This window comes from Patagioenas fasciata, chromosome 22, assembly GCF_037038585.1.
Source record: "Patagioenas fasciata isolate bPatFas1 chromosome 22, bPatFas1.hap1, whole genome shotgun sequence".
Taxonomy (NCBI): domain Eukaryota; kingdom Metazoa; phylum Chordata; class Aves; order Columbiformes; family Columbidae; genus Patagioenas; species Patagioenas fasciata.
In genome coordinates, this window is record NC_092541.1 from 1,193,299 (window position 1) to 1,207,813 (window position 14,515).

The 14,515-nt window shown below is 67.4% G+C and overlaps 2 protein-coding genes across 3 annotated transcripts; one reads left to right on the forward strand and one right to left on the reverse strand.

Annotated features, from left to right (window-relative positions):
• Window positions 1-205: 205 nt before the first annotated feature.
• On the reverse strand, window positions 206-8,613 carry CNTNAP1 (contactin associated protein 1). The gene is made up of 24 exons (XM_065856246.2): window positions 8,462-8,613; window positions 7,207-7,308; window positions 6,853-7,046; window positions 6,605-6,752; window positions 6,209-6,412; window positions 5,953-6,137; window positions 5,723-5,866; window positions 5,160-5,421; window positions 4,931-5,080; window positions 4,682-4,853; window positions 4,499-4,605; window positions 4,298-4,417; window positions 3,959-4,162; window positions 3,711-3,867; window positions 3,483-3,610; window positions 3,234-3,401; window positions 2,948-3,166; window positions 2,631-2,870; window positions 2,317-2,553; window positions 2,064-2,191; window positions 1,885-1,978; window positions 1,542-1,775; window positions 1,411-1,458; window positions 206-1,335 (listed from the first exon to the last, which is right to left on the reverse strand). Exons 1-24 carry the CDS (start codon window positions 8,538-8,540, stop codon window positions 1,145-1,147), a joined length of 3,915 nt encoding a protein of 1,304 aa, XP_065712318.2. The 5' UTR covers window positions 8,541-8,613; the 3' UTR covers window positions 206-1,144.
• Window positions 8,614-10,592: 1,979 nt separating this feature from the next.
• CCR10 (C-C motif chemokine receptor 10) lies at window positions 10,593-13,071 on the forward strand. 2 transcript variants are annotated; one of them, XM_071818055.1, is made up of 2 exons: window positions 10,593-10,769; window positions 11,783-13,071. In XM_071818055.1, the coding sequence occupies exons 1-2, from the start codon at window positions 10,758-10,760 to the stop codon at window positions 12,878-12,880; spliced, it is 1,110 nt and encodes a 369-aa protein (XP_071674156.1). In that variant the 5' UTR covers window positions 10,593-10,757; the 3' UTR covers window positions 12,881-13,071. The 2 variants fall into 2 exon arrangements, with proteins under 2 accessions (XP_071674156.1, XP_065712539.1); XM_065856467.2 differs by having other exon boundaries at window positions 11,798-13,071.
• Window positions 13,072-14,515: the final 1,444 nt, after the last annotated feature.

A 14,515-nucleotide genomic window follows, 5' to 3' on the forward strand; every position in this document is an offset into this window, starting at 1 on the left:
AACTGTCCCCAAGGTTCGTGGTTTGGGCTCCCCAGGTCCCAGCACAGGTTCGGTCACTGCGCTGGGCCTGCTGGCCACACCAGTGCTGGTACCAGCCACGATGCTGGTGGCCTTTTTGGCCACCTGGCTCACGTTCAGCCTCTCCCAGGTGCAGGCTGAGCCATAGCGGGGACATCGGAGCTGCCGCCCCAGGCTGTGGAGCATCAAACGCCATCATTCTGCCTTTATTTGAGCATCTTCACATCTCATTCAACAAAACAGGTTGGTTTTTTGTTTAAAACGAAGTGCCCGGTGGAGCTGGGCCTTGGGGGAAGATAAATGCATTTCTGTAACGTCGTCTTAACCGCAACACAAGGAGTGAACGGGAGATTTCCCTGCGCTGGAGGTAACGGGTGGGATCAGCACCTTGTACAGAGAAGTAGCGAACTACAGACCACACACCCTGGCATGGGGAACGGAACGGAACGCAACGCCCGCCAGGAGCTTCCCTTCGGGGTTTTTGTTGTTTTTATACAAACCGAGAGAATAAAAAAATCAGAGTGTAGTAGAATATCCGGCAACGCAACAAAAAACAAGGTAGAAAGGATCAGTACCTGATCGTATGAAAGCAGCATCTCAGCGAAAGTGCGGTGGCGTCATGCGCGGCAGCGGCTGCGCGGGTGAAATATTGCTCGGCGTGCCCTGAGGCTGGATATCGCGTGATATCGCGGGTTATCGCGTGGTAGTGTGGGTTATCGCGAGGTATCGCACCGTCACGGCTCTGGCTAAGCGAGCGAAGCAGCGGGTAAACTACGCGCGGGCAGCGCTAACGGGACGGCGGCGACCGGGGGCACCGGTGACCGGGGGCACCCGGCGCGGTCCCCGGTGCGAGGGCGGTTCGGCTCCTGCCGGTGCAGGGCAGGATTTGGCAGCAGGCTGTCCCCGGCACAGGGGCTGCCGGTGTCCCCGGGGCCAGTGGGGCTCGGCGGGTGGTGGCCGCGCTCCGGGGCCGGGTCGGTGGCGGCCGCGGGGAGCCGGTGCCCGTCGGTCTGTCCGTCCGGCGGGTGTTGGCAGTTGAGGTGTGCTCGGCCCTTTGGTCCCGCGACGCTCGCTCCATCCCCGGGGCAGCTGCGGGGGCTGTGAGCCCGTCCCACCCCCAGCCCCCTTAGTCCCCTTTTGCCTCCTCCAGGATTTGGGGCAGGTTCTGGTCCTTCCGCACCGACAGCGGTTTGGCGGCGCCGCCGTAGTCCTGGACGGCTTTGGGCTCGTTGGTGTGGTAGGAGCCCTTGTAGCGGTGGTGGTAGAAATACAGCAGCACCAGCAGCCCCCCCAGCAGCAGGAGCAGGAAGATGATGACTGTGGGGGGAGAGGTGGTGGTGAGGGGCTGGAGGGGACAAGGTGGGGGGGACACCGGCCGGGGGCTTCACTTACAGCCGATGATGATCCCGATCCAGCCGTCGTCGTGCACGTGCGGGAACTCTGCGGGGACAGAGCGAGTGGCTGAGGCTGGGGTTCTCACGCAGGGGCGCCCCCTCTGCAACCCTCCCCACCACACCACCTACCTGTGCCCATGTACCAGGGGTCCATCTCGGGGGGGATGAGGATGGTGGTGAGGGGCAGCATGGAGGCGCAGCTGGACTCCACCAGCTCCCCGCGGATGCTGTAGGGCCGCAGGGGGCTGGTGGGGCGGAAAATGGCTTTGAGGGGGACGAGGCTGTTGAACTTCACCCCCGAGAGGCAGCCGGAGAAGCCGGGTGTGTTGTAGCGCTGGATCTCGGGGTCAATGACGCCAGTTTCTGTGGGGGGACAGGAGGAGAAGGCTCATCCCCCGCGGAGGGCAAGGACCGCGCCGGGCAGAACAGACCCCAGAGACCCTTGTATGGGGGGGAGTAGGACCCAACTCACCCATCACACGCCCCAGGTACAGGTTTTTGGGGGAGTCCAGCTTGCTGTCCACAAACAGAGAGAACTGCTGCTCCATGACGGGGAGATAATCCACCTGGGAGGGATGTGCGCGGCATCAGCACCCTCTGAACCTCCTCCCACCCCGCCTGGGCCCCCTCCCAGCCCCGCAGCCCCCACACCTGGGTGTACAGCGTGCGGTGCAGGCGGGTGATGTTGACACGGTGGGGTCTCCCGTCCGTCACCGGTTTGGTGGTGAGGGCGAAGATGTAGGGGCTGGTACCCAGCTGGTAGCGCAGCTGCAGGCTCCCTGTGGGCAGAGCGGGGCTTTTGGGGGGCGAGACCACCCCCTCCATAGGGCTGGGGAGGGTGGAGGAGGGTCCTGTGTGGCTTGTGGACCTCAGGGAGTTCCCGCAGGCCCTGGGGGACCCTCACCATCATCCTTGATGAGCACGGCCATGTAGTCCTTGACGAAGGTGCTGACGTAGAGCAGGATGGCGGGGGCCGAGGTGGTGCTGAAGCTGAAGCTGACCTCCTCGCTCGTCAGGTTGTAGCCGGGCAGGGGCTGCCAGGGGCTGCTGACGATGCTGGCGAACTCCCGGGCGGCGTACAGAGACATCGGCAAGATGTTGTACCGCACCCATGTGCCCTCCTCGAAATACCCGCCGATGTCTGCGCAGGGGGGACCCACAGCGTGACGGGAGCGCCCGGACGCCCCGCTCTCAATTCGGGCGGGCGCAGCCCCTCACCGTGGTTGCAGAAGGGCCCGTCGAAGGCGGAGATGCTGCAGTTGCAGCTGTAGTGGCTGTAGCGCTCGATGCAGGTCCCGCTGTTCTGGCAGGGCACCGGCGGGTCCTGGCAGTGGCCGGTGCAGTTGACCCTCACCCCCTCCGTCTCGTTGGCCTTGCCCTCCAGGTTGAGCGTCACCCCGTTCATCCGCAGCGCCCGCAGGCACCCCAGGAACGGGCGCATCTTGTGCTCTGCCGCGCCTGCAGCGGGGCCGAGATTCAGCGCCCTGTGGCACACGGGGACCTGGGGGCACGGGGACGCATCTGCGGGGTCTCACCGACATAGAGGGGCCTGTCGAAGTCCAGGCGGACGAAGCTCTGCGGGGGCGCCGGCCGCACCACCCAGGGCAGCTTGTCCACCCGCAGCCGCGCCAGCTTCACGTTGAGCTCAGCCTTCACCTGGTGCCACTCGTCGTCGTTCCAGGGCACCACCGACCGCACCGTCAGGTTCTCGTCCCCGTTCCCGATGTCGTAGGCGAACACCACATCCCTGGTGGCTGCAGGGACACTGTGTCGGGAGGAGCCCCCAGCCCCGCCACCCCCCGGACCCCTGCCCGCCCGTACTGTTGAGCTCAATGCGGATGTAGTTTCGGGTGCCTGGGTTCTCCAGGAAGACGCCGGACAGGGCGGTGGTCTTGAAGTAGAAGGAGATGTCAAGGCTGTGGTTGGCCTGGAAGGTGGGGAAGAGCAGGGCTGTGCCCCTGTTGAAGGAGACGGTGTTCCAGGTGTTGCCTGTGGGAAGCAGGAGGGGCGGTGAGGGACGGGCAGGGGACCCCCTTGGGCAGGGGACCCTCTGCACGTCCAGTCACTCACGGTCTCCATAGCACCGCAGGGGTCCCAGCAGGAACTGGGCTTCGGAGCCAGAGCGGTTGGTGTCCCCAACCACAACCTGGGTGACGGGCAGGTGGTCCACGAAGGTCAGGAGACCCTTGTCCGTCCTCCTGCAAGCGGCAAGCGCGTCGGGGGGGCTGTGAGGGGATCTGCCGCTTCACAGAACCCCCCAGAATCTGCACCCCCGGTGCCGCCGGCCCCCCCGCTCACCACAGCGCGTGGTCGGCGTCGCAGTTGCAGAAGTACTTGGGGTCGACGCAGTTCTTGTCCAGCCCGCAGGCGCAGCGCTGGATGCCCGGCCGAGAGCCCCCCCAGTAGTAATGCCGCTCGTCGTTCCGGCCCATCCAGAAGCTGAAGGGCAGCCCAGCTGCAGGCACAGGGGAGGGTGAGGACGTGGCCCCACGGCACAGCCCCACGACACAGCCCCACGGGCCGGCCCCGCTCCCCCCGGCGCTCACAGGGGGTGTTGAGCAGGCGGGAGCTGTAGCAGTGCAGCTCGATGCGCTGCTCGCAGTACTCGGACGCGTTTGCCAGCGCCGACACCTCGGCCCACGAGGCGTTCCAGTACTCCACGGTGCCCAGGTAGGGCTGGTCCACGCTGGAGCCCGTCACCCGCGTGACGTAGTGGCGGTTGTGCCGGATGATGGTCCACGCTCGGTCCTCTGCGGAGGTGGGGGGTGTTAGGACCAGCGCTCTGGGACACCCCTGTTCCCTTCATCCTGCCCCAGAACACAGGCAGGGGCTCATCCCTGGGGGGTCCGGGCAGAGGGACCCCCGCTCCCTCCTACCGCCCCCACCTCGGATGTCGCAGTACACCGTGAAGGGCTTGAGCGGCCCGCTGCCATCCGGATCAATGGTGTAGTTCCCCGAGGTTTTCCCGCTGACCCGATAAGCGTCGCACGACTCCTTGTAAAGGGCTGGAAGAGGGAAACGGGGCTGGGGTCGGTGGGAGGAACCGTGGGTGCCCATCCTGTGCCCCCCCGGCCTGCGAGACTCACATTTGTGGCAGGTCTCCCCCTTGTACCCCGTCAGGTCGCAGATGCACATGAAGTCATCCCAGGACTGGATGCAGCGGCTGTCGTGCTCGCACAGGTTGGGGGTGCACCTGAGGGCGCAGAGGGCTCCTGTCCCAGCACCCGCACAGCCCCCGGCCCCCACCCACCCCTCATCCCGACCAATACCTGTCGGTGATGCCACAGACATTGAAGAACACGTTGAAGTATTGCGCCAGCCGGTGCTGCACCATCAGCTCCACGTCCACAGGCTGCATGTCCACGTTCAGCATCTGCAGGCAGCCGTGGAAGGCCGTCTGGTTCGACCGGCAGCCGGTGACCGAGGCTGGTTTGGGGCAGCCTGGCAAGGCACAGCATGGTGAGCATCCCCCCAGATACCCATTGCCCCCCCGGGGCACCCATCGCCCCACCGCCCACCTCCGAAGAAGTACTGGCTGCCAGTGCGGAGCTGGAAGGGATGCGCCACCCGAAATTCGGCGCCGTCATCATCGTCGATGGTCACCACGGCTGAGCCATCCCGTGCCACGAGCTGCACCGAGTGCCAGAAGCCGTCGTTGAGGCGATGCCCTGCGCGGGGAGAGGAGGGTGCGTGGGGGGGCACCGCTGCCAGAGCAGCCCCCGGCCCCGCGCCAGCCCCCCAGCGCACCTGCGGCAAACTCCAGCTTCTTCTTGCCGGGCTGGGCGATGGAGACGTTGATCTGCCCCTCGCTCAGCACCACCTCGAGGGAGCCCAGGCGGTCGGCGAAGCTGGTGTAGAGCAGGAGCCCGGCGGTGTCCCAGGAGCGGAATCGGAAGCTGACGGCCAGGCGGTTCCTCCGTGGGATCCCCGGCACTCTCACGTAGTTGTTGATGCCAGCGAAGGTGATGGGGTTGTTCAGCTGGTCCTGGCAGTAGTGGCCCACGCTGCCCTGGGGGTGACGCAGGAGGTGGTGAGGGAGGGGGTGCTCCCGCGGTGGGAGACCCCCCGTCCCTACAGCCCCCATAGCTCCCGCTCGATGCCGTTGCCTGGCAGTGCTGAGCGCCCTGGGCCAGGGACGACCTTGTGTGGTCGATGTGGCACCACTGAGCCGAGCACAGCTGCTGCTGGCCTTGTGTCACCCCACCGCGGGGGGGAACATGGCCCTGGGGACCTGGCTGTCCCCCAGGAAAAGGGTCACCCCAAAGCAGGGATGGGACCCCTGGGGAAGGGGCCACCCCCCCGGGCTGGACCTCAAAGCGGATGTTGGGTCTCCGGTGCCGGGCCAGGTCGGCGATGTTGACCCCGTTGAAGATGATGTTCTCCACGCAGCCTCGGAAGTTTTGCCGGTAGGTGAGGTGCTGCTTGTCCTGGTCGATCACCCCCCCGAAGAAGATCTGGGGTGCAGAGAGAGGGGGGTCAACCCCTCACCAGGGGACACTGCACATCAGCATCCTGGCTGCTCCCCACCAGCTGGACCCACCTCGGTTTCGAGGTCGAGCTGGTCGAAGGTGCCACGGCAGCGGAAGCGCTTGACCTCCCCGTCCAGCGTCAGGTTGACGTGGTGGCCGTAGCGCTCGATGTGCAGCGAGTGCCAGTGCTGGTCATCCAGGAGGCTGCCCACGGCCACTGTCGTGTGTCCCTCGCTGGCGTGCAGCGGGCTGCTGCCTGGGGACGGGCAGCCTCAGCCATGGCCCCCCCAGGTCGTGCATCCCCCTAGACCCCCAGACCCAGCTCACCTAAGCTGATGTGCAGGAGGAGCTGGGCTTGCTTGAGCTCCACTGTGATGTAGTCCCCCTGCGAGCCCTCCCCGTGCATCAGCACCCCGTCCTGCTCCAGCGTCTTGAAGTTGAAGGAGATGTCATCCTCGCGGGTGCTGATCCTCTTGGCCCGGAACCGGTAGGAGATGGCATCATCCCCATCAAAGTAGAGCACGTGGGACCCTGGGGACAGGAGAACGGCCCCAGACACATCACTGCCCGCAGCAGCAGGTGCCCTGGCACGGCGAACGCTCTTATCTGTTGTGGTTTATGCCAGAACTAATGACTGCAGACCACTTGGAGACAATCCCCTCTGGGAAAGCGTTTTCTGGGTGTGCTGGCGCCAGGAGCTGGCCAGAGCCACTGGGTACTCACGGTAGGGGCAGCCGTAGAGGCCCAAGCGCAGCCCGATCTTCCCACGGGGGTTCCAGGCCACTGGGATGATACGGATGTAGCGCGCAAGGATGGGGTAGTGCAGATCATGCCGGACCACCCCGCTCTCATTCACGTTCCCAAAGAATGTCTGGGGACAACAGGCTGCCATCAGCATCCTGCTCCACACTGGGGGTCTCTGCTCCCCCCAGGGGACCCCATCCCGTAGGTATCCCCGGGTACCCCCCTACCCAGTTGCTGCCCTGCTGGAAGAAGGGTTTCCAGCTGGTGGGGTGGTCTCCGTAGAGCACAATGTAGCGTGTCAGCCAGTCGTAGGTGTTGAACGTCCCCTGCGTGGCCACTGCGTTGATCCGGTGCTTTTGCATCAGGTCGACCTGGAGCCAGGGCTGCTTGTCCCGGGGGTCGGGGGACCAACCGCTGGTGCCTGTTGGGGGAGCAGCTCAACCAGCAGCTCCTGGGGATGCTGAGGGCTCTGCTGTGGGCGCCCAAGGACCCCTCGGCCCCATGCAAGGCAAGACCTCACAAGTAGCACCCCCTGATCATGCCCCCCCCCATTTGCACCCCAGTCCTGTGGGTGGACTCACTGTGCAGCCGGGCAAAGCTGGCTGAATAGAAGATGTTGTATCTGGAGGAGGCACCGATGGATGAGGAATAGAGGGGCGCGACGAGCTCATCGTAGCAGGGTCCTGTGGGAAGAGAGGGGCTGGGGGCTGGGCTCGGGGTGCAGAACTGGGCGGTGTCCCTACGGCAGCCCCCCCGGCGCGGTCCGGCAGACTCTGGGGGCTGTGGGGACCCTGCGGGCTCTGCGGGCCGTGGCGTGGCGGGTCCGGCTCCCGCTCTCCCCTCCCACTGCAGCGGAGCTGACACACCTCTGCGGGCCCCGCCGCCCGCACCAGCCGCCTCTGCACTGACGTGGGCGTCGGGACCCCCCCGCCCCGCCTTGCCCCGCCCCGCGTGGGGGAGCCACCGGGCCACGGTCTCGCGTGGGAGGCCGGGGATGGTGAGGGGGGCTGTGCAAATACCGGCGGCATCTGCAGAGGGGACTCCGGTGGGGTCGAGGTCGGGAGCCCCTCGCAGAGACCCCCCCGGCCAGGTCGGGGGGAACCCAGGGAGCCCAGGAGCGTTTGCTGCACCCCCAGCCCTCACTGCAGGGCCAGGGGCAGAGGCGCTGCGCCCACGCTGCATCACCCCCTGCCCGCATCACCCTCTCCCCGCATCGTCCGCCGTCTCCATCCCCCGCAGCCACCGGGTCCCCGCGTCACCCCGGCCCTGGGGGAAGGGGCCAAGGGCCGCAGAGAGCCGCTCGGTGATGCCAGGACCGTTTTCCCCGGCGCGGGCAGCCGCCTCAAAGCCCCTCCCGCCCCGGGGAGCGGGACCAAGCCCGGTGCAGTCCCGGGGCGGCGGCGCTGACCGAAGTGCTGGCGGAGCCCCACCGGGTCCCGCGGGACCGCCCGCGCCCGCCGGGGCGTTCGGACACGGGGCCGCACCGGGCGCGGGGATGCGGCGGAGGGTACCCAGGGCACCACTGGGCGCCCCCGGGCAACCCGGAGCCTCCGGGCGGGTGCGGTGCCGCCGGCGCGGGCGCTGCGGCGGGGCGGGCCCCAGCGGGGCGCGGAGGAGCCCCGGATGCCCAGTGTCCGGCGGTGACCTTGGGGACGACTCGGACCGGTGCCCCGGCGTGTGGCAGGGGATGCCCGGGGGAGAATGGGGAATGCCCGGGAGAACGGGGGAGCCGTGGGCCGCTCGGGTAGCCGGGGCGGCTCGGGGGTGCGGGGCCGGGACGGCGGGTGCGGTCCCGCAGTGCGGAGCCGCTGCTTCCGGGGCTGCGGCCCCACTTACGTGCGAGGCAGCCGGGGCAGGGGAGCAGGAGGCCGGCGCAGGCGGCGAGCAGGAGCCCGAGGAGGGGGCGAGCGCCCATGCTGGAGCGGCCCGAGCGCCCTCGGCGCCGCCGCTCCCGGTGCTGCAGCCGCGCGGCGGAGCGGGGCCGGTGGCTCCGCCCAAGGGGCGGGGGGGGCGGCTCCGGGACGGGGGGACGCGGGGGCCGGACTGGGCGCAGCGCAGAGTCCCGGCCCCCCCACCATCCCCCATGCCTCACCGCCGAGGGATGCTGCTTCTCCCCCCAGACACCCGGTTCTGCCGGTCCTTGGCCCCGTGCGGTACCGATCGCCCCGAGCTGTGGCCTCGGTGGGTCGGGTGGGGGTGCGTGAGTAGATGGGGTATGGGCAGTGGAGTAGTGGGCAGCCCACGGGGCGGACTCGAGTGGGGCCGTGCAGGGAGTTCCCTGGGCATCACCGCATCCCGGGCATCACCGGTTCCCATGCAGCCCCTGGTACTCGCCCAGCCCTGTCCTGAGCCCCCGCCGCGCTGGGGAACACAGCCCCCCCTCGCAGACCCGGCCCCCACAGACGTGGCCCAGGCGCCCACGGTGGCAACGGGAGGGGTTTTGGACTGGAGCCCACCAGCCCTCCTGCAGCAGATGTGGCGGCGGTTTGTAATCAAGCCACAGATTAAGGCCTGCGGGTTTTGGGGTCGCCCGTCTCTCCAGTGGTGCAGGAGACAGGATTTAGCCTCTGTCTGTTCCCAAGACATCCCCAGGGAGGGGACGGAGGGGGCTGGCAGCTGTGTGGCCTACATACCCTGCCTACCCCACAGCCACACAGTGCCCTGTGTCCCCCCAGCTCTGTGGGGTGTCCCCCTCTCCCAGGAGCCCCATGCAGCACCCTAAGCCCATCCCTGAGGAACTGGGATGCACTGGGGGCTGCTGGGTCTGAGCAGGCTCGGTGTGCTGAGCAGGGGCTGTGCTGGGTCCGAGCAGCTTGTGGGCATTGTCCCCCAGGCCTGGCAGTGTGACTGTCACCTGCGGGCAGCAGGTGCTGGCGCCGCTTCCTGCGCAGGCAAAGCTGAGGCTGAGGCCAGCGGGCGAAAGAGGGAACAGAAAAGCCCAGGTGCGATGGGGCCACGGTGGCAACCAGGACTTGTGCTACGAGGGGACACAGCACCTGCCCTCCCACCTCCCGGACCCTCGCAGTGCCTGCGAGTTTGTCCCCAGGAGAGGCACAGTCCCAGAGGTGCTGATTGCTCCGGCCACAGCCCCTTGTCCGACACTGTCCTGGATCAGGTCTGTGACATCCCAGGGGGACATGCAGGGTCCCCACCTCTGCCCAGTTGCTCTCCAGCCAGGGTGCAGCAGCTCCCGGGTCCCGCTGCACCACAGGCACCGGCTGGAGGCAACAGGAGGGCCGAGCCGGGATAAGCCACGGCAAAGATGGCTGTAGCGGGGAGAAAGGGAGATTGAGGGATTAATGCGGCAAACAGCTGAAAGCCGGTTAAAGCCAGGGATCAATTTGCTCTCCCCATGGGGAGAGGAAAGTGGGGCCTCTGCCCCACAGGAATTAATCTGTCCCTTAATGAGGAGTTGGGAATTTTGTTGTCAACAACCAGCAACATGTCCGCCCAGCACCATGGGAGTGCTGGGGGCACAGGGGTATGGGGGTGCAGGGGTGTAGGGGTACGGGGGTGCTGGGCAGGGCTGGAGCCCGTGGTGAGCAGGATGCCCTGCACCAGCAGCTGCCCCGGTTCCTGGAACTGCCACGTTTCCCATCAGAAGGAGCCGATCCTGGACTGGACACAGCTCTGCTGCTCCCACCAGACCAGTGTCCTGCTCAGCGCCAGCCCACAGCAGCCCACACTCTTGTCCTTGGCTGTGCTCCCTCCAGACTCCCCTCCAGCCCCACAGAGGCAGCTCTTGCCGTGGGGCAGGAGCCACAAACGGCCCCAGGGAGGGCTGGGGTCTCCTGAATGTGCTGCGGTCTCCTGAATGTGCTGCTTGCCCTTGGCCAGGCCCTGCTCCCCCAAGATGGGGCTCCCCACATTGTCCCCCAGCCCCACGTGATGGGTTGAGCAGAGCTGCTATTCCTGTCCCCAGCACACAGATGCTAGCCACAAAATAATATATGCAGGATGGGCTCCAGAGCAGCGTCGCATCTGCCTCCTCGCCTTCCTCCCCTGGGGCTGGGTTTGTGCTCTGCACCGCTCTTGGTATCAGGAGCGGCACGTGGTCAAACCACAGGTTTGCAGAGCACTGAGACACTGACAGCTCCGGATCCACCGGCCAGGGAAAAAGTCCTGCTGTGCGATGCAGGACCAGGTGAGGGGCCGTGGAGAGAGCGGTTCGCTGGGGAATGGGCAGGAACCCCCCTTGCGGGGTTTGCTTGTTGCTTTCAAATGTTTCTCTTGCGAGCTTGTGTGTTTGGGCTGAAAGACAAAGCCCCAGGGAATGCAGAACAGCACCTAGTGCTCCAGGTCGCCAGGGCCCAGAGCAGCGAAGGGGCTGGCGGAGCTGCTGGGGTGTCAGCCTGCCCTGGCACTGGGTTCAGACCCCACCTGTGGCCCAGGAGCAGGATGTGGATCAGGTCTGGCTGCCCGGGCTTGGGGATGGGAGCTGGAGGGAAACTGCTCTCACAAGGCTGCTGTGAGTCAGAGCTGTGCCGGATCCTGACCTCCATGGCAATGGGGTCCCAGCTGCCCAGTGCCAGGCTGCAGGGCTGTCTCCTCATCCTGGAGCAGGACTGAGAGGCCGGGAGCTGGGAACACTGTGCACAGCTGCCTGCAACCTATGTGAGGCAGTAGGATGTCCCAGGACCTCCCCAGCTGGGAGCAGGATCAGGCGATGTGGGGCTGTGCTGGCACTGGGATCCTCAGGGCCACGCATGGGTGGGTGGGTGCTTTGGACAAGTCCCCGCTTGCACCCTTGGGGGCTTACACTCACCTGGGGACACCGCCATGATGCTCCAAGGCCCAGCTGCACAGGGCAACTGGTGCTGTGGGCTGGGTGCTGAGCCCCAGGGAGCATCAGGAGCAGATCCCCAAGGCAGGTGCACGGTTAGTTTGTGGAACGTGGTGCTGTGCCGGGGACGCCGCGGCTGGGGTCACGTCTCCCCGCCAGCTCTGCACCGCAGGCAGCTGCTCGAGAAGCGTGTGGTTGCTCTCGCAATGAGTGGTTGCGGTGAACCTCCCGCTGCCTTGGTGTGGGTGTGAGATGGAAAATTCCCCGAGCACAGGGCTGGGGGCTGTGGCACACCCGGGGTTCCCGCAGCGGGGCTGGGTGGGGGACGGCTGCCCTGGGTGCGGTGCAGCCACCTCCAAGCACCCCTCGCTCAGCCTCCTTCTATGCAGGCAACCCTCAGCCCCATTGGAACGGAGCTGACCGCCACCACCGACTTCTACCCCGGGTGGGACGTGTCCTTGTTGGGGGACAGCAAGCTGCCCGAGCTCTGCGAGAAGCAGGCAGTGCAGGGTTTTGCCCGCACCTACCAGCCGGCTGTCTACCTGCTGCTCTCGCTGCTGGGCATAGCGGGGAACGGGCTGGTGCTGGTCACGCACACCCGCTACCGCCGGGCACACAGCATCACCGACGTCTGCCTGCTGCACCTCGCCCTGTCCGACCTCCTGCTGCTCCTCACGCTGCCCTTCGCCGTCACCAACACGCTGCAGGGCTGGTCCCCCGGCACGGCTGCCTGCAAGGTGCTGCAGGGCCTCTACGCCCTCAACTTCTACAGTGGCTTCCTCTTCCTCACCTGCATCAGCGTGGACCGCTACGTGGCCATTGTGCAGGTGCCGGCTGCTTGCCGCTTGCGCCCACGGGCTCGCCGCCACGGCTGGCTGACGGCAGGGCTGGCCTGGCTGCTGGCCACGCTGCTGGCGCTACCGCAGTTCATCTACGGTCAAGCGGAGCAGCACCAGGACCTCCAGCTCTGCCGCGTCGTCTTCCCCCGGGCGGTTTCACGAGCAGCACGGGGGGCCACCAACCTGGTGCAGGTGGTGCTGGGCTTCGCGGTGCCCTTCCTGGTCATGGCAAGCTGCTACGCGGCCGTGGCCCGGACGCTGCTGGCCACCCGTGGCGCCCAGCCCCACCGGGCACTGCGGGTGCTGCTGGCCCTCGTGCTGGTGTTCGTGGCCCTGCAGTTGCCCCACAGCCTGATGGTGCTGCTGGACGCGGCCGAGCTGCTGGCCAGCTGGGAGGTGAGCTGTGCCCAGAGCCGCCGCAAGGACCTGGCCCTGCTGGTCACGGGCGGGCTGGCCTACCTGCGCTGCTGCCTCAACCCGCTGCTCTACGCCTTCCTGGGCCAACGTTTCCGCCAGGAGCTGTGCCTGCTGGCCAGCGATGCCGGCTGTGTGGGACCCCTCGACTCGCGCTGCCCCACTTGCCCCAGTCCCCGCCGGCGGACATCGCTCTCCACCTGCCAGGATGTGGTGTAGGGACACGGCACCCAGGGGCTCGGCCCCTCCGCGGCTTCTCGTTGGTGCACGGACGTGCCCCCAGTACCCGCAGAGCATCCTGGCAAGGGCAGCGCCAGACAACACACACGGTGCCCACACACACGTGGGCAGAAGGAGGACAGCCCCACAGCACTCGTGGGACCCGCAAGCGCCTCTACTGCCCAGCGCGCCGCCGGGCCGGGGGGGACCCTGCGATGACACGCGTATTCAGGGGGGGCCATGCGGTGCGGGGGGGCTGGAGGCGGTGGGTGCACACAGCTGGGTCCCACCCTCGCAATAAACCCCGGTGGAGCCGCGGTGGGTGAGCGGCGTCTCCGTGCGGGACAGGGATGCCCCGAGGGGGGACAGGGGCCGGTGCTGCCGGGGGGAATTTGCCCAGGAGCGGGGTGCGGGGGAGCGGGGCGGGGGAAGCTCCGTGCCCACCGGCGCTGGCGGGGTGATGCCTGCAGGAGGCAGCACAACCTCGCGCTTCCTGCTGTCCCCTGCCTGTGCCCTGCCTGTGCCCTGCCCGTGCCCTTCCTGTCCCCGCGGTCGCCTTCCTGGGCTCCCCCAGCCCCGCGGTGACCCCAGTCCCGCTCAGGCGTTCACGGGGCGCAGCTGGGGACTGGGGGCAGGAGCGGGGGGCACCCCCCAACACAGCCCAGCCAACACAGGCAGCGGCAGAGCCCACGCCACCATCCCAGAGGACACGGTGCTATAGGGGACAGGAGACCCGGGCTGGTGACAGCAGAGCCTCCCCTGGAAAAATCTGCAGTGGGTCCGGTTGGAAAAACCCCTCCTGGGGTGGGGAGGCCACAGGGGCCAGAGGGACTTTCCTCTCCCCTCCTCACTTCCCCCACGAATTCCTCTGCTCTGGCACTTCCCAGCCCAGCGGCTCCCACTTCCCCCGGGGCCAGGGCACCGCGGTGGGGGTGGCACGACCTGGATGCGCTCGCCCCCACAGGGTGCCGGGAGTGGGACGGGGTGCAGCTCTGGTGCAGCCACTCGTGGGGTCTCTGCAGTGGAGCTGGGCATGCAGGGGAGCATCTCCCACTCCACTGGTGCCCATGGCTGTCCCCGCTGCCCTCCGGCCCCACAGCGGGCCTCAGCCCCGCGGCGCAGGCCCGGTGCTGGCTGTGTGGGAGGAGAGCTGGCAGCCGGCGCTTCCTGCGTGCGCATCCCAGCACCGCAGGCTCCCAGAGACGGTGTTGACCCAACAGCTGTAGCAAAGCCAGAGCCGTGGCTGATGTGCTTAACCCCTTGCAGGGCTCCAGGGCCTCGGTGCTGTCACGGCACCGACGGCTCAAGGGTGCTGCGGACCCTCTGCTGCTGGGCCGAGCCCGGGGCTGCAGCACCGATGTGACATGGGCTCATGGGGACGAGAGGGCCGGCAGGACAGACCTGCCCGAGCGCGGTGCCCACCTGCCCGCGGAGCTCCGGTACCACACCGGGCTGAGCCGCCTTCGCGGGACGGGTGCTGGTGCTGCGGTACGGAGCTTTTGGGCCAGCATATGGTGCCGGTGCTGCGGGACAGCTCGGCGCCATGGCCGGTGGAACCCCGGGGCTACCGGAACCAGCGCTCCCCCCCGGGGTCTGTGCCCGGTGCATCGTGCCGGCGGTGGCTCCGGGAGCACC

Coding starts and splice junctions, on each gene's coding strand:
- CNTNAP1 (XM_065856246.2), bottom strand. CDS start 8,540: ATGGGCGCTCGCCCCCTCCTCGGGCTCCTGCTCGCCGCCTGCGCCGGC. Junction 1,776..1,884: donor GTACCTGGGGCGTGTGATGG/GTGAGTTGGGTC, acceptor GTCCCCCCACAG/AAACTGGCGTCATTGACCCC. Junction 1,336..1,410: donor GATCGGGATCATCATCGGCT/GTAAGTGAAGCC, acceptor CTCCCCCCACAG/TCATCATCTTCCTGCTCCTG.